The sequence below is a fragment of the Pteronotus mesoamericanus genome, unplaced genomic scaffold (genome assembly GCF_021234165.1).
Source record: "Pteronotus mesoamericanus isolate MK-2021 breed Mesoamerican mustached bat unplaced genomic scaffold, CSHL_Meso_final scaffold_54, whole genome shotgun sequence".
Taxonomy (NCBI): domain Eukaryota; kingdom Metazoa; phylum Chordata; class Mammalia; order Chiroptera; family Mormoopidae; genus Pteronotus; species Pteronotus mesoamericanus.
The window spans coordinates 29,009,756-29,036,986 of NW_026555321.1; the positions used below are offsets into that span (position 1 = coordinate 29,009,756).

The 27,231-nt window shown below is 42.3% G+C and overlaps 1 protein-coding gene across 3 annotated transcripts in view; it reads left to right on the forward strand.

Annotated features, from left to right (window-relative positions):
- NR2C2 (nuclear receptor subfamily 2 group C member 2) overlaps positions 1 to 26,533 on the forward strand; it is a 92,479-nt gene extending 65,946 nt beyond the window's left edge. For all 3 annotated transcript variants that reach the window (XM_054595200.1, XM_054595198.1, XM_054595199.1), the window contains 12 exons: positions 2,160 to 2,360; positions 4,493 to 4,595; positions 6,524 to 6,703; positions 7,850 to 7,997; positions 8,765 to 8,858; positions 10,802 to 10,935; positions 11,919 to 12,096; positions 13,256 to 13,377; positions 14,200 to 14,339; positions 15,683 to 15,820; positions 17,023 to 17,128; positions 20,189 to 26,533. In XM_054595200.1, coding sequence (XP_054451175.1) covers positions 2,160 to 2,360; positions 4,493 to 4,595; positions 6,524 to 6,703; positions 7,850 to 7,997; positions 8,765 to 8,858; positions 10,802 to 10,935; positions 11,919 to 12,096; positions 13,256 to 13,377; positions 14,200 to 14,339; positions 15,683 to 15,820; positions 17,023 to 17,128; positions 20,189 to 20,363 — 1,719 coding nt within the window. In that variant the 3' untranslated portion in view covers positions 20,364 to 26,533. The remainder of the gene's footprint in view (positions 1 to 2,159; positions 2,361 to 4,492; positions 4,596 to 6,523; positions 6,704 to 7,849; positions 7,998 to 8,764; positions 8,859 to 10,801; positions 10,936 to 11,918; positions 12,097 to 13,255; positions 13,378 to 14,199; positions 14,340 to 15,682; positions 15,821 to 17,022; positions 17,129 to 20,188) is intronic.
- The last annotated feature ends 698 nt before the right edge of the window (positions 26,534 to 27,231 follow it).

The window sequence follows — 27,231 nt, forward strand, 5'->3', positions numbered from 1 at the left end:
TCCCTTCTGTGGCATCTGAGAGAAGTCAACCAGTCTCTCTTCAGCTGTTCAGTCGAACATTGGGTAGGAAAGTTTTTTTAAGAGAATTCTTTTGAAAAGATTTTCTGCCTCATGTTTTACTGTTGCAGGAGACTCGGGGTATGCCACAGATTGTAACAGTGAAAGGGACTTCCTTTGCTTCTCTCTAAATCTGTTCTTCAGCCTTAAAGGTTTTTTGACCTTTCAGTTGGAAATAAGGGTTTAATGGGATTCATGCCCAGCCATCAGCTAAGATTTGTTTTTGTGTGTACTGTCCCCAGTCTGCTCTTTTTTCTGGTCTCATATTTGCTGTGCCCTCAGCCTGTAACACACTTTGCCACATCTTTGCATGGCTTCCTCTCTTGCTTCTTTCAGGTCTTTGCTCAGCATCACTCCTTCAGAGAAGTCTTTCTTTATAAAGTTGATCCCTTGGCTACTTCTTCATGTCATGCTCTTCTCATTTACCTGGCTTTTTAGTTTTCTCCATGGCACTTATCACTAACTGATATTCTATGAGTGTTCATGGTCTGTTTCCCTTGGTAGAAGGTTATCTTCACAAGGTAGGATTTTAGTGGCATTTATGTCCCTATCTCTAGTACTGAGAACAGTGCTTGGCACATACTGGGTGCTCAGTAAACATGTTTTAAGTGATTGCATCTTTATCACCTGTGTCATTTTCTTTTGAACCAACCAGCATTGTCAGATTTTCCATATTAAACAGTTGGCAAAGCTCTGATGTTAAACTGTGCATTTCTTGTTCAACCTTGGAATTCCCAATCACAAAGCAACATCTGTCAAGATGTGGCGCAGATTCCAGACCTACCCATAAATATGCTGTGGGGAACTGAGTTGCTGAGATGCTGTAGCGCATCTCCCCTTGCCCAGGGCCCCCCTGCACAACAACCCCAAGACTCCTGTTTGAAGTGAGGACCTGTGGGTGTCCTCGGGGAGAAGGTAGGCAGTGTCCTGAGCTGGGCACTTAGCCTGGGAGAGAGCAAATCTTAGTTGCCTAGAACAGCTTCAAAGAACTTTATGAGTAGGAATAAGAGAAGTCACTCTTGCCATAGCAGCTATTTTAACCGTGACTGATACACTCACTGAGACTCTTGGCAGAAGCAGTCCCTGATAGCTGGGCTCCTGAATGGTGGGAGTCTCCAGAGGAGTCAGTGTCAAGACTTCCTCAGAGTTAGCACCTTTGGTGCTTTCACAATCTATTATTAAAGTCTTCTCTCCATGTACCAGGCCCTATGCTGGCCCTGGGGATACAGGCCTGAATCAGGTGTAGTCCCTATCCTTAAAGACCTGTGAGCCAGGAAGTGGGAAAAGTTGGGTGTATGTCAGCAAGGGACTCCCTGAATGCTGTCACCATAAGGCAAGATTATTTACAGGATCTTCCATTGAGAAACAACCATTCTTTAAAGCAGTCATTTCCAGTTTTTGCATTTTGTTGGTCAGCAGCATTTCAAAAAAGTTGTTTACGCTTTTTATTATGCCCAGAACAAGGACTTTTTTTAAGTTAAATCTATCATCTACTCTTTATTACTGTCTTCATTTTATAAAAGAAAGGGCCTTTTTCCAATTTCATTGAGAGATAATTGACGTGCAGCACTGTGTAAGTTTAAGGTGTACCGCCTAATGACTTACATAAATTGTGAAATGATTGCCACAGTGAGTTTAGTTAACATCCACACAAAAAAGAGAAAGAAAAATTTTTTCCTTGCAGTAAGATATTTTAGGATCTACTCTCTTAATAACTTTCAAATACTCAATACAGCAGGGTTAACTGTAGTCCCCATGTTGTACATTACGTTCCCAGGGCTTGCTTTTTTTTATACAAGAAATTTGTAACTTTTAACCGCCTTCACCCAATTCCCCTTCTCCTCACCCTTAACGGGCATTTTAATTCTAAAAATAGTGGGAATGATACCATCCTAGAATGAAGTTAGCTTTATAAAATTTGTATTCTGAAAAGTTCACTGTTGTGTTTTATTTTTCTCATTTCACCATGCACTGGTGAAATTGCATCTTGGACCAGCATTGACTCCAGGACGGCGTTGGGCAGTCACCGCTTTGAGCACCACCTGCAAGTGCACGAGTCGCACAATGCTCCGTGAGAGCAGCCTCCATGTTGTGTCTTGTAGATTGTGACAGACCAGCAGACAGGACAGAAGATCCAGATAGTCACCGCAGTGGACGCCTCCGGATCCCCCAAGCAGCAGTTCATCTTGACCAGCCCAGATGGAGCTGGAACTGGGAAGGTGATCCTGGCTTCCCCGGAGACATCCAGTGCCAAGCAGCTCATATTCACCACCTCGGACAACCTCGTCCCTGGCAGGATCCAGGTAAGGACTGTTGACAGGCATTGGTTTTCACACTTCTGCTACTGAACTTGTTTCTGACTGTAACGTCTGCCATAAAGGCCAGATTAATCTCTAGAAGGTTCTTTGGAGGCTGGCAAACATGGCAGTTTGGTGCTTTGGCTAAAGTAAAAAGTCAGCAAATGAATGTCAAGACCCAAAGGCAGTCAACTGTAGTGCTCAGGTGGGGTGGAAGTTGAGCCGGGAAAAATCAGTGGTGCACAGGAGACTGTCATGAGCAAGCTGCCACTTAGTTCTTAACTAAGGCCACGTGGTGGCAGCCCTTGGCCCAAGATATATTAGTGATAACACTTAGGTCTGAACCTAGTCAGGTAAAGACCAACTTACCTTATCCTTGTCCAGATGGTCAGGCCCCATCCAGCTGTTCATGGTGTCCTCATTTGCTCCTGTGAACTGCTGCCTCTGGGTCCCTCAGTTCTCATCTCCTACTCTGGCAGGGTGGGATGGCATCAGGGACAGGTATAGGAAGGAGAAGAGCAAAGACTTAAAGGAAAGCAGGGTTTTGGGGAAGCACTGAATTTCCAAGCCCAACACCTAAAGGAACAGACACTCAAGAGCAGTGTCCCACCGAGGCCAGGCATGGAGCATGTTTAGTCAGGGTCAAGTTGAAATTTATATTTTTTGTTTGTTTTTAATTTTTAAAAAATTGGTGGTAAAATGTAACAAAATGTACCATTTTAATCATTTTTAAATGTATAGGTCAGTAGCATCGAGTACATTCACATTGTTGTGCAATTGCTACCACCATCTATCCACAGAACTCCTTTCATCTTCTCAAAGTGAAACTCTGTGCCCATTAAACAGTAACTTCCCATTCTGTCCTCCCCACTTCCAACCCCTGGTAACCACCATTCCACTTTCTGTCTATGAATTTGATTCCTAGGGACCTCATATTAATGGAATCCTACAATATTTGTCTTTCTGTGAAGGGCTTCTTTTACTTAGCATAATGTTTTCAAAATTTGTTCATGTCATAGCAGGTGTCAGAATTTCTTTCCATTTTAAGGCTGAATTTTGTATATGTATACCACACCTCATTTATCCAGTACCTGTTAGTGGACACTTGGGTTGCTTTTACCTTTGGTTACCGCAAATAATGCTGCCAAAAATCAGTATGTTTTGTGGCAGACTTTCTAGTATGGAGAAAATTAAGGAAGGCAAGGATTTTTTTTTTTCCCCCTTCTGATAGAGCTGGGTTTAGAACACCAGTGTCTTCAATTTTCAGAATTGTAATTTTGAGACACCTCATAGTACAGTTAGTAAGTACTTCCTCATCTTTCCCTCCCCACAGTACATTCTGATCATCTGAAATTAGAATTCCTCACTGCATCTTTAGACTATTCCTTGTTTGTGAAAGGATGGTAATTGATTTTGCTGCATGTTTTACAGGTCATTCTACATAATGATTTATGATATATTCCCACTATACATACACACACACACACACACACACACATATAAAATCATTTTAAGGCTTATATTTGATAATTATTTAATAACTACTATTTTTCACTCTTTCATATTGTTATGAGTTACAGTATTCTTCTAGATGAGTAGTGCTATTTGGCACCTAGAAAGTCACCTATAAATAAAGGAAAAAGAATAACTATTCTAGTTATTCCACTCTAAGCTGCCTCAGTGTGAGACCTACTTACTTAATTAATAAAGCTTGATTATTTCTTCACCAAATATACCTCTCTGCAGGTTTTGAAGCTGTTGTGTGGGAATAGAGAGGCAGCCAGAAAGACCTTCAGTATCATGTTGAGGCTTCTATGTGTGATTCCCCACATGGCCCCCAGTCCTGGGTGGTTGTGGTAGCCAGATAGGAGAGCAGATCAGGAGAGGAGAACTGGGAGAGGATATGCTTGACCCTGGACCCCCCCCCCAACCCCCACCCCAGATGAAGAGGTATAGTCCAGATGAGCAGCAGAGCCATTCTGAGTGTCAGACTAAGTTGTCAGGTGTAATTTTCCCAGTTCTTCCCAGATCATCTCTCTTGCTTAGAAACCCAAGATTAGGAATTTACAGTTAAACAGCATTACTTTGCTTAGCAATCTAGTTTTCAGTTCACACCCTACTTGTTTTCTGATTCTTAGATTGTCACAGACTCTGCCTCTGTGGAGCGTTTGTTGGGGAAGGCTGATGTCCAGCGGCCCCAGGTGGTAGAATACTGTGTAGTCTGTGGTGACAAAGCCTCTGGTAAGTAACCCTAGGTCATGCTAGCTATGATCATGGACCAATATCATGGACTAGATTGGGTTGTAGGTTTCAAAATGTGAACTCCACTTTTCGTACTGAGGTAATAATATATATAAACAAACCAATTTGTCAGATTATTAGAATCTAAAAGAAAAGTCAGGGAACTATTTCTGTGGTTTGTGAATCATAACTGAGTATTGAATATGTATGTGCTACTAAGAAAGTAATCATTTCTTTAATCTAGTCATTATTTGCACAGTGCAGTTTCACAAGCTGTGTTATTTATTCCTCCTTCATCCTGTAAACTGTCTGTCGTCCCCTCACTGTAACCCAGTATGACAAACTGCTGGAGTAGAGAAGGGAACATACGATTCTGGCTAGAGTCCCAGGGTCAGGAAAGGCGCCCAGACCAGTCAAACACCTGTGAACTATGGAGGCTGAGTGTGCCCATGTCAGGTAAAGCAGAAGAGCATTCCAGCTGGTGAAGCCAGGGCTCAGTTTCATGTCCACATCCACAGAGTCTTTGGAGAAGAGCTCCTGGGCCTATCAGTGTGAGGATGGAGATGTCTGGCCCAGAAGTTCAGACTTTGACTTGTTGACACTGAAGGCTAGAAGATAAGTGAGGCGGACAGGGAGGAATGGAGAAATACTTAATAAAGGTCCAGTTTTGATGATGCTAGGGGCACAGGCCTGACTTTTGTGGTGGCTGCTTGGTTTCACTTTAGTCTGTTTCAACAAAATTCAGAGGAACTTGGGATACTTTGTGGTCCTGCTTTGTTTTGTTTTTAAAGGAGTTTGGACCAAGTCTCTTAGAAAGACAGCTCCACGCAAGCATTTATAGAAGCTCCAGTCTCCCTCCCAGCTTCTGACACCATCTTCCCTCTCAGGGGTGTCCTGCCTCTCTGCTCCCACCTCTTATCCTGATAAACCCAGCCCATTTCACCCCATTGGAGCCCTCACCAGTGTCACCTCTGTCCTCATCCCCCTTTACACAGACCTCGCTGAGCATTTGTTGCATTGTCTTAAAATTGGTTCTTACAGGCCTGTCTTCCCCACCAGAATGTGCTCTTTTTTGTTAGAGTAAGAACCATATGTGACCCCCTCCATCTCTGTATCCTTACCTTCTTGCTCTGCAAACTTTTGAACAAATGAATGAATCATGAACATAAAGAAAGGGGCACAGAATCTGCTTGGCTTCCCCATTTGTTAGTCATCCCTTTCTTGGTGTAAAAAGCAACAGCCTAGTCACAGGCTCACAGTGCCATTGTCTCCAGATATGAGAGGTCACCCTGGGGGCTAAAAAGCCCAAGGAAATACCCTGCAAAGAAGGAAAAATGCCTACATGGTAGGTAATTTTAGCACAACTGTTCTTAAAGGCACAAAATTGAGACCCTCCAAGTGTACCTTTGGGGAACGGCTCTGAGTGCTAGATCTTAGGACAATGGGACGCCCTGTAGCTGCTATAGATGATGATCCTATGAAAAGTATCCTCCCAGCAATAGCGAAGACATTGGGTTGCATAAGACTGAACTATGTGATGATGGAAGGAGACTTGACTTTTGGTGGTAAACACACAAAACAGTGTAGAGATGATGTATGGTAGAATTGTACACCTGAAACCTATATAATTTGATTAACCAACAAATTCAATTTTTTTAAAAAAGACAGAGGTTTGTCAGTCCCTGCTGGAAACAAATGAGGTTATAATGCCTGTGGAAGCACTCTGTGAACTAAGAAGGGTAAACTGAGGTGAGGGGCTCGTTTTAACATCATTGGTCATTAGGAGTTAGAGACACCAAAGTAACCAAGATTAGGGAAGAAAACTGTGTTTAATAAGTGTATTTCTAGGACTGTTTCCTTAAGGTTCTGACTAGCTAAGCCTAACGAGCCACTTGGCAACCTTCCTTCAACCTTCTTTATCCTTTTAGGCCGTCACTATGGGGCTGTCAGTTGTGAAGGTTGCAAAGGTTTCTTCAAAAGGAGCGTGAGGAAAAATTTGACCTATAGCTGCCGGAGCAACCAAGATTGCATCATCAATAAGCACCACCGGAACCGCTGTCAGTTTTGCCGGCTGAAAAAATGCTTAGAGATGGGCATGAAAATGGAATGTGAGTGGCAGTATTAAAGAAACAACATGAGTTAACGAGGGAGAAAGTGAGCATGAGTCTATTAAATAAGATGTATGCACCTGGCTTTAAAATACGAAGAAAAAAAATACCCACCCAGGCTTCATTTTGGTTTACCTTCTTGGATCAGCTAGGTGCTTCAGTGGTGACACTGCTGGGGTCGGTCAGTTCCTGTGTTGAATGCGGAAACCTACTCGTGGTAAATTGGGAGGCAACACTGTGGAGGGGGGTGAACACAGGCTTTGGAGTAAAGCTGATACCAGATCAAACCAGGTCTGCCACTTAGGAGCTGTTAGGCCTGGGGAAGACATGTAGCTTCTCTAAGCCACAGGGGCCTCCTCTGTGAAATAGAACCCCTTATCTTACTTATATATTGTATCTTGGGTTCAGTCTTTTTTTAAAAAGGTCTTTAGCCCTGACCAGTGTGGCTCAGTTCATTGGACATTATCCTGCAAAGTGAGAGATTGCCAGTTCGATTCCCGGTCAGGGTACATACCTAGATTGCGAGTACATACGAGAGGCAACCAATCGATGTTTCTCTCCCTCTCTTTCTCCCTTCCTTCCCCTCTCTCTAAAAATAAATAAATAAAATCTTTTTTTAAAAAATACTATATTAAAAGGTCTCTATATTCTTCAGTTTCCTGTGTATGTACCTGTCCTTATACCAGATTGCTGAAGGGAGGAGTTGCTAGGGTGATAGAAAACAGACACCACTGAACAGTTTGCAGAGGTCATGCAGGCTTGAGGTGGACATTAGAATTGTTCATCTATAATGTGTGGCATTGGACAAGTTCTCTTTGAGAGACCCACTTAAAGATGGGTGTTTCTCATCCTGGAGAGAGCCCATTTTGTTAGCAACTAAGAAGCAAAAACCCAGAGAGCTCAGCGTGGGCCCCAAGGCCATGGAGATGCTGTGCTGCAGTTCTTTGCAGGCCATGCCCACCATCTTGAACTCTTTTTCTCCCTGCCTTTAGATTTGACATGGCATTGTTTGGTTTTGAGCCTTTCTTTCCTTGTGAAAGTTGAGCTAGACTTTCCATGTAAGACCCCTTACTTTAATGGGAAGGATATGATCTTTTTTTACTTAAATTTTTCCTCTAAACATGAGTATTTATGTGGTGATTTAAGCTGTACAGAGTGAACGGAAGCCCTTTGACGTGCAACGAGAGAAACCAAGCAATTGTGCTGCTTCAACTGAGAAAATCTATATCCGGAAAGACCTGAGAAGTCCTTTGATCGCCACCCCCACATTTGTGGCAGATAAAGATGGAGCAAGGTCAGTCCCTGTTTTGACAGAGGGTAACACTACCATCAGCTTTTGTTGCTGATCAGAGGAGGCACCTATGTGTCTTGAAAAGGGGGCTTATGTGGTTCCCTGTCTTCCTACCACAGCCATCAGACTTGTCTTGCCTCACCCCAATCTTTATGAAGCTGCTCCAGTCAAATCTCTAGAAAGTCCTGAGTCCTGAGGATGGCCAATAGGATCAGAATTTTTCAAGGGCTCAGATTATGTCCTGTAACTTGACATTTTTCTTTCAGGAAAACAGTTCTGTAATTGAAGACTGGGGCTTTTTGGCAGTATAGATAAAATGTTGATGGTCCTAGGTGTGGTCCCAGATAGTGCCACAAGTTAGTTTATATGTTCTTTTTAAAGTAATCTATTGAACCTAATTAAAAAGGGACAGAGGGAGGAAAAACAAGAAATCCAGATGTATCGTAGAGAGAACTAGAGTTGAGAATGCCTTCGTGATATTCTGAAAATTAAGTTAACATCATTTGGCAGAGCAGCCACAGCCCTCAGTCAGCGTGGAAGCCCTGGGGAGGTGCGTCTGTGTGTCATTCTATCTCAGGCTATAGACTCAGCTGTGCACACAGCTCACTGTAGAGAAAAATGGGTTGTTCAATTACCTGGTGGGTAAGTCTAGCGAGAGCTTTTCTTCTACTCAGACAGCCCTGCAGATGTGGAAGGGACAGGGAAATATAGCATGGTTGTACTATGCATTAAATGTTGGAAGCCACTCTAGGTTTCTTTGTCTTAAATAGACAAACAGGTCTTCTTGATCCAGGGATGCTTGTGAATATCCAGCAACCTTTGATACGTGAGGATGGTACTGTTCTTCTGGCCACAGATTCCAAGGTAATGGTATGACTTGTCTTCTACCTTTATGTTGCAGTGCATACTGCTTTTCTAAATGTGTGCACCACCACCTTCTTGGCCTTCAGAGACCATGTTGAAAGCATGACCTTCTGCTTCTCAATTTATTTCTTGTGATTTAGCCTCCCCCAACCCCGCAACAACCCCAGTGCCGTGATTTGTTTTGGGAATGCTAATCACATTTCAGAAACTCAATCTGGGCTGGCTGGTCATAGTCATTATAACACGATCTGGAGTTCAGTTTAGAGAAAGTCCTATGGTTCTCTTCTTTATTCAGGTTTTTACTTCTGGAGCACACATTGGAACACTACTGGCATTCTGAAGAAATAACTACTTATCCTAAGATGGCCTTTTACATAAGCCTCTAGTTCCTTTTTATTAGATGACCCTCAGGACAAGGTTCAGCCAGGATTCTAAGAATTCTAAAACTGCTAGAGCAAATCAGTCATAGGGAATTCAGCTTGTGGAGGACAGAAATGTTTCTCAATCTGAGAGAGAGACAACTGGCTAACTCGTATAAGATGACTAAAGAGGAGGGTTTTATCCAGGCAAGGGAATCCATTGTCTGTCTCATCTTGTTCCTGATGTGACCCAAATTAGCAGCCAGCCACGGCTGACGTCAGATTTTTCTTCTCTACAAGTGACTCAGTAACAGAGTAGCTCTTAGTGCCCGAGCTGGACCTGCAGGCTATGTTCTCATTTCTTCATGTGCACATAGATGTGCACACTCAGTACATTAAGGTGCATCCCCTTTGGGAAAGAAAAGGCAAAAATTAGAGCCACTGGGGGCACAGAGAGCTGCCCTCCACCCAGTGGTCTTCAGGCTGGGCTTTGGGCTTCCTATCTTCGGTCAGCAATGATGTGTGTGACCTGGGAGTCACACCTGGCTCACTGCTGTCACCCAGGAGACATTTGGGACAGTGACTGAGAGGGTACTGGGGTGGAGAGAAAACTAAGACTGTAAGGAAGGGCTGAATAACCTTTGACTACCAAGGGATTTCACAGCAACTGTTCTATTGTGCCTTTTTATTGATAAATAACATGCCTTTAAATGGCTGTACCACATTTTATTTATCTATTCATCAGCTGATGAACATTTGGGTGGTTTCTACATTTTGTCTATTATGAATAGTGCTGCTCTTAATATTTGTGTACAAGTGTTTTTGTGAACATGTTTTCATTTCTCTTATGTATATACCTAGAAGTGGAATTGCTGATCATATGGTAACTCTTGTGTTGAAACTTTTGAGGAATTGCCTGTTTCCCTCAGTGACTATACCATCTTATATTCCCACCAACCGTGTATGAGGGTTCCAGTGTCTCCACATCCTCTCTAGCACTTGTTGTCTGCCTGTTTTATTAAAACCAACCTAGTGGGTGTGGAGTGATACTTCATTGTGGTTTTGATTGACATTTCCAATGATGAGCATCTTTTCATGTGCTTATAGCTATTTGTATATCTTCTTTGAAGAAATGTCTATGTAAATTCTTTGCACATTTTTTAACTGGCTTATTATCTTTTTGTTGCTGAGTTACAAGAGTTTTTTAGCTGTTCTGGCAGCTAAACCATTATCAAATGTATGATTTGCAAATATTTTCTCCCATTCTGTTGGTTGTCTTGTGTGCGGTGGGGGGTGGTCTTTTACTTTCTTGATTATGTCTTTTGAAACACAAAAGTTTAAATTTTGGTGATGTCCAGTTTATCTTTTTGATCTGTCATTTTATTACATGTGTAGATTTGCGTAACTACCACCACAGTCAAGATACATAACTCATCCATTACCGAAAGATCGTGTGCTGCCTCATTGTAGTCATACCCCCATAGAGGCTTTTTTAAACTAACATCATACCTTCATTGGTCAGAGAGTCCTTTGTATATGCATGTGTATTTTCATCTTTTAATGTTACTATTTTTTGTCTCATAGGCTGAAACAAGTCAGGGAGCTCTGGGCACACTGGCAAATGTAGTAACCTCCCTTGCCAACCTAAGCGAATCCCTTAATAATGGTGACACTTCAGAAATGCAGCCGGAGGATCAGTCTGCAAGTGAGATTACTCGGTACGAATCCATGAGGGTAGAGGGTCCCCTCCTGACATGCACACTCAGTCACTGCATTGTGAGGGTGGATGGCAGCACTTTGACACCCACCCTGTATTTAATCAAGGATTGTAAAATTATCACATTGTCCCTGCACATCTGTCTCCTTTCACATTTTAACTATGGGAATATGGGCCCACTTATATAAAACAATCAGAATTGCTTTTCATTCCAAACAGTGAAGAAGGACATTGAGTAACTCTGGAAGCAAGGAAAAACTCTTCAGTGGACAGATGTTACTTGTATCAAGTCACTTTTTATTGTGCCTGAGTATTAACAGTTCATCCCCTTTTCCAATTCTGTTTTAGCCTCTTTTTTCAGGTATATTTTTTTCCCAGTAGTGAGTATAGACCTTAAATCCCTCAGGGTAGTTAGGTGTTAGATAGTGTTAACTGGTCCCAGACCCCTGGGACTGGCTGCTAAGGGTGTTTCTTCTCTGCAGCTTGGCTCTTTTGTTCCTTTCCTGTGCAAGTGGCCATTCCTGCCCATCTTACCAGGGCAGGCAGGTGCACCTCTGGGCCACATAAGTGTGCTGGTTCTTATGTTCACTTGTGATCTGATAGCAAAATTTAGATCTGATCCAATATAAAGAGGATAGGATTTGAGTTAGACAGAATTCTGGTTTTATCACTTACTATGTGGGCAATCTTGGAAAAGTTATTTAGCATCCCTAAACCTCAGCTTTTACATCTATAAAATGGAGAAAATTCTGCCTTGAAGAGTAGTTGTAAAAAATAAAAATTAAATGTGAAAATAATAATAGCTTAGTGCCCAATGAGATGTATAGACAATACATAGAAACTTTCATTGTTATTCTGCCCCTCAGCAGGTAGAATTTAATTATCTTTCCCCAGTGCTTTATTTTTATAAATTATGTCTCAGCTAGAGTTCATTTTCCCTAAAAGCTGTGGATTCACACTTGCTTGCTTCAATTTTGCTCACAGGGCATTTGATACCTTAGCTAAAGCACTTAATACCACGGACAGCTCCTCACCTCCAAGCCTGGCAGATGGGATAGACACCAGTGGAGGAGGAAGCATCCACGTCATCAGCAGAGACCAGTCCACACCCATAATTGAGGTTGAAGGCCCCCTCCTTTCAGACACTCATGTCACATTTAAGGTAGGTGTGTTAAGCCTGACCACGTTCCCCAGCCTGCTGGGAGAGGGCCTTTGTATCAGAGCTGGTCTCAGTTTAAAAATCAAACCTTGGAGTGAGCTCATTTTCTGTTATGGCATTTTTATCAGAATATTGTATTCTAGAATTATATTCCCATTATGAAGCATCTTCACTCATCTTTTGCTCGCAGTGGCGTTTGGCTCTGAAGGTAGTCCTGACAGGCTGATGGTAGTAGTGCTGACTGCTGTGCCTTCTATCTTCTCATGGTGGTCTGGCTCCCACACAGGCTGAGGCAGGCGGTTTGGTTGCTCTAAAAGCAGCCAGCCAGCCCTCATTCCCACCCATCAGTCCTGACCACCTGCCCTCTAGAGCTATAGAAAGTAGATTTCAGGTATCCTTGAAGGGTCCTGTGAGGTCCCCATGGTATTCCCCTTTACTTTCCTCCACCAGCCTCGCTTCTGCAGGATACTCATAGCGTCCCTGAAGCCCTCTTAGTCTCTAGGTCTCCAGACTGAGTCTTCCTGCGCCCTCAGCGTTCTTTACTAGAGAGATATGGCTGGTCATTTAGGAAGATTGGATCCATGCTTGCAATTGCCTAACGGTGCTGAGGACACAGATCACCAGTGGGATTCAAGTTTCAAAGGCATTAGAGCTCTTTCTAGACAGTGGAGTTCTGGAGTCCAGGCCTGACATTCTGGTGGTGGGATATTATTTTCCTACCACCTGGGCTTCTTTTCACCTCTCACTGTTGCCTTGAGGCCACCTTCCAAATGTCTGCTAATCCAGGAAGTTGCCCCTTTTTCCCAATTTGATTTAGACTTTAACCTATGGCTCAAAATGGAATTGCCTTACAGCAAACAATATAATTGGGGCAAAAGTTGAAAAGTATGTCTTTGCATGAATAAGCTGAGAGGTCCCATCATTCCACACTCTGAGGGCCATCAAACCCTTGTTAACTGGGCAAGAAACTATGGGGAACTGGTGACAGCACCCCCTACAGAGGACACTCACTTCGTAGGAGGATGGGTCCACACAAGAGCCTCAATATCAAAGACAGCAACTCTGGCTGCCATGATACTGAAACGCAACAGGGATTTGTATTGACAGACCAAGTCATCCCGTCCTCCGTCACATCCTGTGCTCTGTACCTTCTCTTCTCCAGCTAACAATGCCCAGCCCAATGCCAGAGTACCTCAACGTGCACTACATCTGCGAGTCTGCATCCCGCCTACTTTTCCTCTCCATGCACTGGGCCAGGTCAATCCCAGCTTTTCAGGCACTTGGGTAAGTAGCTTTTTTCTCTGGGAATCCTCCAGCAAGGGTCTTCCTCTCTCTAGGAGTGGCCTGGAAGTTCTCTGAGGGCCCTTCTAGTTTGTTCCTGTGTCCTGATTTTCTTATTAAATACAGTCAGTGGGCTGGTAGAAGGGGTCCATGGTTGCTAATGCTTCAGTGTTCCTTAAACCTTTATCAAGCCTCCTCCATGCTAAGGACTTAGAGCTAGCAGCTGGGGGTGGAGTGGAATAGAGGCAGGAGTCACTCAAAATCTGCAGATAAGTAGGGGCATGCTGCATCTGGGGTCATCTGAGAGCATCTGGGATAAGGACAGACTGTTGCAGTGCACCAGCCATGTCATCCTAAGTATAAATTACCCAAGGCAGGGCTGAAAGCTGACTTGTATAGCCCCTTCCTCCCCGACTACAGTCCTAGCTCCTCCTCTGCAGAGTTTCAGGCCCTCAGATCCTGAGCCTAGATGTAGGGCATGTCACCTCCCTTCAGAGTCTACACTGACCTCTTAGTCCTTTTATTACTACATCCTTTCATGACAGCTGTGTCAGGATAGCTGCAGATTTAGATGACTGTAGTAAATGATGGTTTAATCATATTTATTAAAATTTCTCATTACCAAGTTCAGAGAATCTTTTTTAAGAGAATAGTTTGTCCTCTGAGGGACTTAGGACACTGCCATCTAAGATTCTTAGAAAGTGATCCTGGATGTACTATTTAGACCTTCAGAACACACTTGCTGAATCCACTTGTTTGGGGCATGCTGGGTTTGAGAAGGGCCAGTTCACAACTGCACCCACACTCTCACCTCTGTGTTCCCAGGCAGGACTGCAATACCAGCCTGGTACGGGCCTGCTGGAATGAGCTCTTCACCCTTGGCCTGGCCCAGTGTGCCCAGGTCATGAGTCTGTCCACTATTCTGGCAGCCATCGTCAACCACCTGCAGAACAGTATCCAAGAAGGTAGGGCTGGGACATGGGGGAGTACACCTCTGGCTAAGCTGGCCCATTGCAAATTGGCTAGCCTTAGTGTTCCACACGATTCATAGGCTGACAGAGGTTTAACTTTTAAGTAATAAAAGTTAGAACCAGTTAGAACATTTAAATTTCTTCCTGATTGCCTTTTTTCATATAATGAATATGAAAGAGGAGAAAAAATAATTGAAAAAAGTTAGCAGCTTCCCACTACATAGACATGTAGTGATGTTTTCAGAATAATCATAATTTATGTTTTCACCTTCATTAACAGGTAACCCTTTTTATGTGTAGTATTTTGCAAATCCTCATAACCCTATAAAGTAGAGACTATTATCTCAGTGTGACATATGGAGAAACTAAGGTCCTGATAAGATTCCTGGCTTGACCCAAGTGAAACACCAAGTAGAAGAGCTGAGGCACCAACTTAGGTCATGCAAACCCCCGATCCAGGACAGTTACCTCACCCAACTCCTTGTGAATGAACAAATGAGACTGTTCTAAGACCTGTGGCAACCTTCTAACATTAGGTGGTCAGATCCCAGTGTATCAGGACTGGGAGATAGCCAATGCAGTCTGTCCACATACTGCTTGTTCTCAATACACCGAAGACATTGTCTAGGTGGAAGATGCCCAGAGCTTGAGACTAAACTGACAGTCTCGCTTGAGCTGAATGGGAATTCAGCGGTACTTGTCATTGAGCATTCCAAGTGTATGACACCCGGCAATGTGAGTTACCCAGTCACATCTTTGTAGTTATTCTTTTGGAATAGTTACAAAAAGGTGATTTTTAAAACCCTGTAACACTTTGAATTGAAGTGAGATTTGTTCACAAGTAAGCTTTTAGTTTTGTTTATTTTTAACTGAGTACATACTGATACCATTCAGCAAAATATTGTCATGGTGATTAAATCAGATAACATACAGAGTTGTTTTGACAACTAAAAAATGCCAACATTTCAGGTTGGCAGATATTTAGTAAATGCCGGCAGAAACTTAGAAAACCTAACCATGGATAAGAACGCATATACAGGATAAGCACAGAATAAAAGAAATGACCAATTTATACTACAGGCTGAAGGTGCTGCCCAGGGTGTGGCTGGGAAGAATCACTGTCCCAGAGGTTCATTATTGAGGCATTATGTAGAAGAGTGGAATTGGGGTACCTGTTTTCACTTCACCTTCAACTGGAAAGTAAAGCTCTTGACTATCTTGAGATAACTGGATTTTCATTAAAACATGACATTATTCTCTTTTCACCCCCCCTCAAAGAAGCTTGTGTTATTGTTCTTATTAGCCTTTCTTAAGGAATCTGTGATGTTGATTTCTAGATAAACTTTCTGGCGACCGGATAAAGCAAGTCATGGAGCACATCTGGAAGCTTCAGGAGTTCTGTAACAGTATGGCAAAGCTGGATATAGACGGCTATGAGTATGCATACCTTAAAGCTATAGTTCTCTTTAGCCCCGGTAAGATATGCAGTGGTGGTGCATGACTGTATTCCACCTGTGTCTACTGATGTTTGGGAACATGAGTGTGTTGTAAAGTCATCAGCAGTGGAGAGAAGAGCCCTGCCAGACTGTGACTAAATGTTTTCATAATAGGTGTGCTTTGCTAGCTTACATAAATACATTCTTTTGAATTCTTGCCCTGACAGTCCCAAAGAAATGGCTTTATATACCAAATAGATTTAATCTGTATCCTAATTAAACCATTGGTCAAATGGGGCTACAGCATACAAAATAGAGTGTTCTACCATCCTGTGTCCTTTTTGTTTGTTTTGTTTTGTCCTTAGGCAGTTTTCAGGTTCTGTAAGCATATATAACCCAGTTCAGGTAGAAACTGCCCTAGTTTGCCCATAGTCCTCTGTGGAAGGCAGTGGCAGCAGCTACCTCAGGGCACAGGAAAGACTATGGTCACAGCAGGTGAAGAAGAGTCAACAGGACTGTTGATGGAAAGTAAGAGACAGCTGGGCTGGCCTCATTCACTATCCCTCGGCTCTTAGGCTATCTTGGAACATCCTGAGAAGTCCCTTGTGTGACTATTGACCTTACCATTGTGCTCAACAGCTGAGGTTGTACACAGCTTAACCTTTCCCTTCCTCCCCAACGCTACACTCAAAAACAACAAAATAGCTAATAAAAATGATAGAAATTGCCCTGGCTGCTATGACTCAGTGGATTGAGTACTGGCTTGAGAATCCAGAGGTCACTGGTTCATTTCCCAACCAGGGCACATGCCAGTTTGGGGGCGTGCAAGAGGGAGCTCGTCAGTGTTTCCTTCTCTTCCTCCCTCCCTTCCTGTCTCTCTCAAAATAAATAAAAGTACTTTTTTTAATGGGAGAAATTAGGTGATTAACTATTGAGAAAATAAGGTTCTAATTTCATGTGATAGTTTTAAAATCGATGTGTTTTCTAGAGTAGTAGGAAGTCAGATGTCCAGAACCAGCAGTTGGGGCCTCTGAGGCTGGAATGACTACTCGAGAGCCCACCTGCCTCCTGCCTTGGCTAAGCACAGGAAAATCCCATAATACCCAGACCCAGTCAGTCTTCAGAGTTCAGGCTGTTGTGCTTGAGAAATTTATTAGAAGTTTGATTAAAAATAAGTACTAAGAAATTAGTGAGGCTTTCTGAATACAGATGGCAATTTGTGGGTACTTTTCTCTTTTCAGATCATCCAGGTTTGACCAGCACAAGCCAGATTGAAAAATTCCAAGAAAAGGCACAGATGGAGTTGCAGGATTATGTTCAGAAAACCTATTCAGAAGACACTTACCGGTGAGATGCACAGGCACATGCTCTTGGCTTGGGGTAGGGAGTAATGCAGCTGGATCTGTGGTTGCAAGTATAAGTTATGTTAGCCTTTCCATTTCTAGCAGCCTGGTAAAGCCTGCATTTGATTACATTTTAATTCCTACATTTTATAGGTGGTAATGGAGTGTGGAAAGTGCCAGGAGGAGAGAGTCAGGAATAGCAGGCCATCCCAGTGTTGCCGAGTAACTGGGCATTGACACCTTGGGTTGCTCCTCTGTGATTTGGGGGTTAGAGCCGAGGCTATATGATCTCCTCTGGGGCTAACATTATTTATGAGTCATGAGTCCTCAAGGAGACACCCCTTGCCCAGAACAGTTCACTGGAAGTTCTGCTCCTCTGGTCCTCATCCACTCAAGAGGCAATGCTAGACTACTTGACAGAAAAGTTTTCATTGATAGGAACCAAGTCTGACCCCTATAAAGTAGTGAGTGGGATGTATAAAATAGTAATTTTACTCCCAAACTGACTTTAAAAGTCCCTTTATTTGGGTGAAAGTTAATTTGTATTATTTGTAAGGATAGATATATACAGATATAGGGGGGGATGTGTGTGTGTGTGTGTGTGTGTGTGTGTATAGATATAGATATATATGCACCTTTCTCATGCAGACTTGAACTGGAGAGTTGTTCTGAAACAGGGCAGAATGCCTGACAGTCTTTCTGGCCAAGGAATGGAACAGCTCTTTCCCCATGACCACTTCCAACCCACTGGAGGCTACATGAATTTCTGGGGCCCTAACAAGCAAATTATTTAGTATTTCCCTCCCCATCCTATGCCCTCAAAATAAATGCTGCATCAGGGGAAGCAGCCTGGCTCCACCTTGCCCAATTTCTCAGCCCCAGGAGAACCATTTCTCTGGGGTGATTGGGCGGGGAGTAGGGAGGAATCTGTAGCTGCTCCTGCTGGCAGAGAACCTACCTGTGATTCAGGCACGCCCCCCATGGCTTACAGGCAGCTTTTGCCAAAGCAAGTTCCACTGTCTAGTGGGATCACTGAAGACCTCACCAGGAATCTAGAATATCTTGAACCTCAATACATACAGAGTGAGATTGTCAAGCAATGTACCCATACCAGAACTTAGCATCCAACCAGGTGTGAAGTCAAGCTGTCCCCTGACGAGGCACTGGGCCTAGTCCCACACAGTGCCTACAGCCAGAAGAGGCTGAAAATGCCCATCTGAGGGCTACTGGCAGAGCCACAGCATACTAGGATCACCTTGACAATAGCAACTCTCTCGTCTTTAAAGTAGATGTTCTGAAAAAGTCCTGAGTCACTCCTTTTCTAGTCTGGGACCCTGGAGGAGAAGCGGGCAGGCCAGGTGATTTGGGACCAAAAATGAGATGAGAGGCTTTGTCATAGGATTCAGAAACTCAAAGACATTTCCCAAAGAACAGCCCTAGAGTGGTTTTACATCTGCTTATACATTCATTTTTTTTTTTCAGTCTTTCCCATTCTTACGCTTTTTCTCATACTGTTTGTTTCTCCTGAAATACCCTCTCATTCCTCCCCATTCTTTACATCTCTGCTGATAGGCATTTTAGCCAGCCTCTAAGGCCTAGCTGAGATGTGGCATGCTCCAGAAAGTCCTCCTTGATTTGTCTTTGCTGGCTTCCTGACACCCTGCAGCCGCTGGCCAACCACTCCAGGTCTGTGGTGGTGTACCCTTACACCTTTGTGCGCCCTGCAAGACTCACGGTGGCTGGGTGAATGGATGATGGGCTGGAATGCTGCTTGCATAATATTAATATATTTCCCCTTTTTAAAAATAATATATGTTCATTGTAGAAAAAGTTTATTCTGGAAAGCAAAAAGAAAACTTTTAACTCTGTGTAAATACCACTTTCTAGAGATACCTGTTAATGTTTTATGTATTTACTTCCAGAAGTTTTTTTGTATATGTAATTGGAATCATAAAATACAAAGATTTTGTAACCATTCTTTAAAATTTAATATTCAATGAGTATATACTCTTCTTCATCAATAATTTAATATTCAATGAGTATACGTATTCTTCATCATTTTCTGTGGCTGAAGAGATGCTGTAATTTAACATTTCCTGCTGATAAGAATGTAAGTGGTTTCCAGACTGCACTGCATGTCCTTGCACACACTGCTGTGTGTACTGGCTGTGGAGTGGCTTCCAGGGGTGTCCAACCTCTTGGCATCCCTGGGCCACAATAGAAGAGGAGTTGTCTTGGGCCACACATTAAATACACTGCAACACGTAATCACAAAAAAAAGTCTCATTATGTTTTAAATAAATTTAGTTTTTTGTTGGGCCGCAGGTTGGACACCCCTGCAGTTTAGACAGTGTCCCATGACCCTCCAGGACAGGGTCATGGTGTGCCCTCCACCCAGGGTTTCTTCAAAACAAAAACAATTTTATTGCTTTATTTTAAATTATAATGTTAAATGAATACTGGAAATTAGGGCAATACAGAAAAAGTTTTAATATGTAAAATCACTCCAAATTTCGGGAACCAGAGGCCAACCATTCGCATTCTGGGACATATCCTCCTGAATACTTTTTATGAATGTGCACAAAATAAATACACACAAGTGTGATTGTGCTGTACTTGCTGCTTCACAGCCTCCTTTCAAGTTTCTGTTCAGCTACATGTCATGGACTTCTTTCTTTATCAATGAATTTGGATCTTTATTACACTTTTTAATGAGTATGTATTGATCCGTTATATGAAGACACCATATTTCTTTTAACCTGTCCTCTATTGATCAATTTCCCCATTTTTCTTTTTGGCGAGGAAGGAGAGAGCTGTCATAAACCCATGAAGGGAACATATTTGTACATGTATCTCTGCACTCACTTCTTTGACTTTTTTTTTTTCCTCATGATAAACTACAAGAGGAACTGCTGAAATCAGAAAAACAAGAGGTGAATAGTGGATGGATCTGTTGTTTGGTTCAATTCTGAGCAGTGTAGATAGGGTCCCTGGGAGCCTGTCCAGGACAAAGTCTGAAGGGCAGCAAACCCCCCGCTTTCTCTAATGACCCTCCCTCTTACAGATTGGCCCGGATTCTCGTCCGCCTGCCAGCACTCAGGCTGATGAGCTCCAACATAACAGAAGAACTTTTTTTTACTGGTCTCATTGGCAATGTTTCGATAGACAGCATAATCCCCTATATCCTCAAGATGGAGACAGCAGAGTACAATGGCCAGATCACCGGAGCCAGTCTATAGTGCACACCACACGCCTGCTGAGGAGCAAAAGGTTCCTCCGGGACTGCTCAGAGACAAAGAAAATGAAGTAGTAGTATTTTGGTATGTGCAAATATTTCCAATATGTTCATCACTTCCTAGCTGGTTTCTTCTTATCTGTTAATCCCAGACAATAGCAACTAAAAGACTAGTAGTATCCTTTCCTACCATAAGAAATGTTTAATGCCTTTTGATGAAGCAGATTTTGGAGTAATCTTTTAACTCAATTTGTATTTAGAAATTCTCAAAGGGCAAAAAACAAAGTTTTATAATGTCAGAGACTAGTATGAAAACTAAAAGAACTTAAGAGAACAGTATGTGTGTATATATATTAAAAATGTCCTTGGAATTAATAACTACTAATTACCAGGGTAATAATATTAGCACTTTCTAAGCACTTCTTATCGATGCATAATGTTAGCAACATCTTGTCTATTCATGGGCAAATGGAAAACTGTATACATCTTTTGCCGAAATGCTAATGATTTCTGTGAAAATGCAATAGGGTACAGGAGACAATCATTTAAGTTTAAGACAAGAAGGCATCATTCCTAACTATATGCACACATAGATGGTATTGAACTAAATTCCTGCAAGCAAATGAAAATGTGTCTTATCTGTATCATGCAGTAAGTGGGAGTGCACTAGCAAGTCAGTAGTGACCCAAATCAAAAGCTTCTTCAGTCAGAGCTGATGCTTGTCACGTTCCCTGACCTCTGGTCCTTGTCTGTGACAGGCATCTGCAGGCTCCTCCAAACCTGGGCATCTTCTGATGACTGGTTCTCAGAATTGGATTACTACCAGTCAGACGTTAACTGCCATTTCCTGCAGCAATTGACAGTTTGGGCATTTTGAACTCAGGATAGTAGCACTTCCTGAATACAACCTGGGGAGACTGTGGTTTTCAGATGGGGGGATGTGGCCTCCCTGGAGTGTGAGGGTTTCCCTCTGGGGTTTCTATTCCAAATGCCCCTTGAGAAGAGCCTATGTTCCTGCAGTTTAGTACTACTATGGGGATGGGGATATGTGTACAGGATCTTGCTGCCTGGCTAGAGCAGTGGTGGTAAAGCTGAATGGAAGGATTCTCTATTGACCTTAAATATCAGAGTCTTTCAGAATGTCTCCAGACTCAGCATCTCTGTTGGCAAGGCTCTTAATGGTACTGGCCCACCATGCACTTTGATTCCCCCAGGTGTGTGCCAGCATACAAACCCTGGAGCATTTAGATGATGGATACAAAAACAGGCTGCCTGCTCCTTAAAAATGACCATTAGTTCCTAAAGTTATCTTTCTCATAACTTGGAGTAACCATTGTTTACAAGAACAGAATATGGTTATAAGGAAATTCTATCTAGAGAAGAGCACCCATAAATTCCCATGGATGTGAGTTACAGCGAGCATTTCCTATTTGGGAAAATTAGTATGCCCAAGACAGAGTCACATATTTTGCATTTTCTTTTTATATAGCCCACAATAAGAAATTACAATGTAAGGTTAAGTTTCTGTCTCTTAAATCTTTTGATCAGATGGTATCCAAGAAGATCCCAATGCCCCCTGCCTACCAGGCACTCTCTAGTCTGGCTAGGGCATCAGTCAAGGTGGGTACTTTGTGAGCTGTGTGTGGGTTACAGCAAAATGGGATGTTTTATTCTGAAGTGTATTAATAGCACTTTATGAAAGTCATTAGTGAGAATTAAGTGGGGACAGTCTCTCCAATTCTAAGTTCCAGTTTGGATTTAATTATTAATAATCCATGCCTTGGAAGCAAATTTTGGAAAATAGTGAGGGTGTCCATTAAAAAATGATGGAAAGGATTTAATCTTACCAGCATAAAGTTTTGGTTTTCTAACTCTGAAGTGATACTAAATTTCAAAATTAGAACAAAAAACTGGCCAAGACACTGGAATTAGGGCAGGTCTGTATCATTTCTGCTTGTAAAAGGTTTTAGCAGAGGGCATTTTGAAACATGTTCATATATCTTACACAGCAAATTGTCTTCTTTCTTTGATTTTTAAAAGCAAGCATGTCTGTTACCACATTGTGGCTCCCTGGAAATACATATTGTGTCACATCTTTCAGATCTTAAGATCTTAGTTCTCCGCGTTGGTGAACAGGTCCGCATTGGCCAGCTTCCTCATTCCCAGGAGCAGTCCCTCGGAGTCCTGTCTTTCAGGCTTTTAGACTCTGGTTGCCTTAAGATACAGGGCAGCTTAGCAAAGACCTAGGCTGCAATCCTGACAGAGCCACTGCTTAAAAATGTTGGGAAGAGGCGATAACCAGCAGGACAGTGAACTCTTGGATAGGGAAGTGCCACAATCCAGCAAGACAGCCCTGGAGAAAAGTCTATTTAGCTTAGGAAGTTGCTAATTCTAACCTCGTCCTCTTCCTTGAGTCCCTTCACTAGCAGTGGCTGATTCCAGTGGACTGTTTTGGGGTTGAGCATTCCTCATTAGTTCCTAGATCCTGTTGGCCTTACCGTGCAGTGGCCTCTTCCTTAAGGATCAGGTCCATACAATCTGAATTCTCGCCACCCCAAATCATTTCAGGCATTTGACAGCAGGTCTATTCCATCTCTTGTCAAATTGGTTAAAAGAAGTAAGGTCAAGAATTATTTAAAGGGATCCCAAGCAGATATTTGGGCTCAACTTTCACAAATCTTTTTTAACCTGTTAGTAGTTTCAAACTCTAGATTTAGTGAAGTAAACCAGCCCTCTGCCTACTGAATCTCTGAGAGAAATAAGGCAGGAGCAGGATTCTTTGCCATGTAGCCTATTCAGACATACCCTTCTGCTGGCCTAGCCAGTCCTTCCTCAGTGAGGAGAGGTACACTGGCTAAGGGAGATGGGGACAGATATACACGGTTGCTCTGTGATGAAGTGGGCTCTTTTCCACTGGTACCTTAGATACTGTGTTGGACAGGTATGTGTTGAAATTTGTAGCTTTCATTACATATAATCATAAAAACAGGGCAGGAAGAAACTTAGAATAAGACCAAATTACCCACACAAATACCACTTTCCAAACTATTCCTGGAAAGTATTTTTAAGGAAGTATGTTACCACCCTTCTAATTTGAGATTTCTGTGTTTATTGGGAGTTACATTATTTATTTTCTTATCTCTGTGGTTGGGGTTCTTTTTGTTTAGGTTTTATATTTTAATTTCAAGTGTAGTCACTTGTGAGATGTGTTATATAATACCCTTCAAGAGGGATTTTCCAGCTTGTTACTATCAGTATTAAATGTGGACTCTGTTCTGAGGCAGTTGCCACCAGTCATACTGATAACAATGGACATGTCTACTCTGGGCTCCCCAATGTGGCAGCAGTGCACAGACTAGAGCTTACTTAGCAGTTTTGCTTATTTTGAGGATAGCCATGGTAGGGAGCCAAGAATTAGAAGGGCTCTAGCTGTACCTAGTGCTTTTATTTTGGGAAAACCACATCCTGATCCTATGGGGGTTTCCAGGAGCAGCCTCATTCCCTGCCTGCTCTCTGCCTGACAAGCAGCCCTTGGCTGTGGATCCAAGTTTACTATGACTTGGTTAGATTAGTCGGGAAGTACATGGCCTCCTTTCCAGTGGAAATGGCCTTTCGTGCAGTGGGGTTACCTGTAGGTGACATTGTCACTCTTCTGAGCCCAAGTCATGAAAAGTATCATTCGCTTTTATCTCAGGAGGTCAGTACCCTTTAGATCCTGGAAAGGTTTGAACAGGCAGAATGGATGACCCCATGCTTGTCTCACTTCCATTCCCTAGATTGTGTGACTCTCTGAAAATGTTTTAACTCTGATGTGAGTTTGTAATTGAGACAGAGTGGGTATGGGTATCTTGTATACGGGGCTCTGGATCTCCCTACGTGCCTCTCATCAGCATGGCATGTCTGTGTCCAGCCCTGAGCTCCCCCCAGCGCATTGTGCGTGTACAGATTTATAGGCTTGTATGACTGAACGAATGTACATGTGTTTATATCTTCTATATATGTACAGTGTATATAGTGTGTATGTGTACATAGATGTATATTATGTATACAGACAGGTAGCCACGTATCCAAACTCTCCTTGTTTTAAAGAGAATCTATGATAAGAGTTGCTGAAGTAAATTGATGTGGGTGTTCCAAGGTCCCTCAGCAGGATGGATTTGCTGAGATTTTTACTCCATTTTCCTTTGGATGGTCTGGCTGGGAGAGGCCATGAAGTCAGAATTTCCACTCTGTACCAGGGAAAGTTCCAGACAGAAAAAGTCCTGACAGGGTAACACTGCTATGTGTTCTCTAGGGTCAGACAAGGGCTAGGAAGCTGGAAGATAATTTATCCTAATGTGCAAAAACTAGGTGGGGATCTTTAACCTGGTTTTCACACACCTACTTATGGCCTAACTGGAAGGAACTTGGTAGCTCAAGCTATTGGCATTCCCAGAGACTCGTTGTCATGTGGTCAGTTTCAGAAATTTGTGTCATGGGGCCTGGCTCCCAGTGTTGTAGCAATTTCCCCACTTGCTCTGGACTCAGCAGACAGTGGCACTGCCCTGTGAGTAAACAAATTCCTGTCTAACTCCAGTTGCAAAAAAAACAAAAAACAAACAGCCTACCAGGTCTTTAAAAATAAGCATAAATATTGATGGCTTACTTTATGGCATATGTTACAAATCTTAAATTATTTCTCCAACTATAGCATGTGAATGAAATCCACTGACTTCTCTAAATTATGATTTTTAAATTTCAGATACAATTTTCATTTTAATATGGATATGTAGGCCCTTAAAGCTACAGGTGCCAGATTTTCCTTGTTCAGGTGTATTCTGGTGATTTTTTTTTTCCCCTTAAATCGGGCTTTAACTGAGACACAGCACTCGGAAACCAGGGCTCAGCCCAGCAGTAATTGCCTGTGGACCTGGTAAGCACAGGGGGCCTGACTGGCCAGGAAGGTTGAAAGCTGGCCTGCTGAAAGAAATCACTGGATAACTGCAAAAACTTAATCCATGGATTGCTTTTTTTTTTGTTGGAATGTTTGAAAATACTTCATTGAGACCATGTATTCAGTGCCTTTTGTAAGACTGGGCCATTCAGCCTCCAGCTTCCCCATCTGTGATGTAAAGAAGCTCTGCTGCTTCACTGGCCTCCCAGCAGTGATTGTCACCTTTCCCATGTCTTTGCCTGTTGTGACAATCACTATTGAAAGTAGCTTTCCAGTTCAAGTAACAGAAATGGAAGTTTGACAGTCTCTAAATGAATCTTTAAAAAAAAAATTTTCCTTCGGAGCTATTTATCCTAGCAGCAATCTAAAAATAAACTGAGACCTTTTAAAAAAATATCTTGGGGTAGGGACTGTCTGAGATGTTTTTAGTGCCCCGCTATACTTTAAGCAGACAGTAATTTTGGTGTCTCAAAATGTATACATACAGCATAGAAAAAAGTGCTATAAAAAAATAAGTGCTGAAAAAAATGCTCAGCAACATTTATCAGTTGACAGACTGTGATAAAGCTTAATTAATATTTGGATAACATTTGGATGTAGACTTTACATGAAAAATGGCTTTTCTCTAGGAAAGTTTAATCATTTTAACCACCAGAACATTTATGGACTCAAATGCTGCTGCCACATACAACTCAAGTGCTGGAATATTTTTCTATATCCTCCCAATTATCTTGTAAACCAGTGTTCAACTAGTTTTATAACTGAAAAGCTGCACATTTTTTCATAGTACAAGACCATAGTTTTTACCTGTAGTTTGGACCTCTGTTTAAATGTAGCTAAGTACTACCAGCCCTTTTACAAGACGTCTGTTAAAGGAAAATTCGGGTGTTAGATTTTCTTGGGACCGTTTCTGTAACCTCCGCCCTTCCTAATACAGAAAATATTGTTTATGCCATTACATTTTAATTCCAGGTTTAAAACCTGTTGAAAGCTGTAGCTTGAAATCAGCTTTGTTTATGTGATGGCATTTAAAAATAGCATGTTCTTTTTAAACTGAATTTTATATCTAATCAATGTCTTCAGTCTTGAAGAAGAATTTGCATTGTTGTGTTTGTATATAGAGTATTGCAGTGCATGAATTAGCTTTATGCATTTTATTAAATGCTCTTTCAATGTGGCATTATTGTTGTGGCTTAATACTACTACCTAAATGAGGTTTATACTATTAAAAGTTAATTGAAGACTAATGTGCATCCTGCTCATCATTTTTCCTCATAATAGTAATAACAATAATGCCTGACCCCCAGAAGTCCCCAGAGCACTCTCACCTAAACTTCTAGTAGGTGGTGAGGGAGCACCCTAGTCAAAACCCTGTAGCTCTCACCTCACCTTAGCCTTGGCCATAAGCTACTTAGCCCTGTCCACATTCTGGTCCCCTGGACTTATGTTTCTGGAGCAGGGCTTGGGCTGCCAGACCTCAAAGACTGCTATCACAGACATGAACAGCCAGGCCTCAGACCAAAGTAGACATGTTAAAGTCTCAGAAGTCATCTGGCCTCTCATTTTTCAGGTGAGGAGTCTGAGGTCCAAAGTCAAGATTCTTAGTAGAACCTACTGGTAGCCAAATAGCTTTAAGTAGCTTGGCAAGGTAGTACTCAAAATAAAATTGGTCACTTTAGCAGAACAAGATCAAAAACCATCTGGCAAACATTGGTTATGCAAATAAAATTAAGAAACGTCAATGAAAATCTTCACAGCAATCTTCTCTAATAATTTTCTCCCATTTCTGTACATTTTAAACCCATCTTTTATCATCATTAAAGTAGGAAATGGAAAACAAAAGGTTTAAGAGAGATACGCCCCACAGTGGTGTTCATTTCCATAATCACTATCTGCAATATATGAAAACAGCGCATGCAAACAGTAACAGTGGCACTTT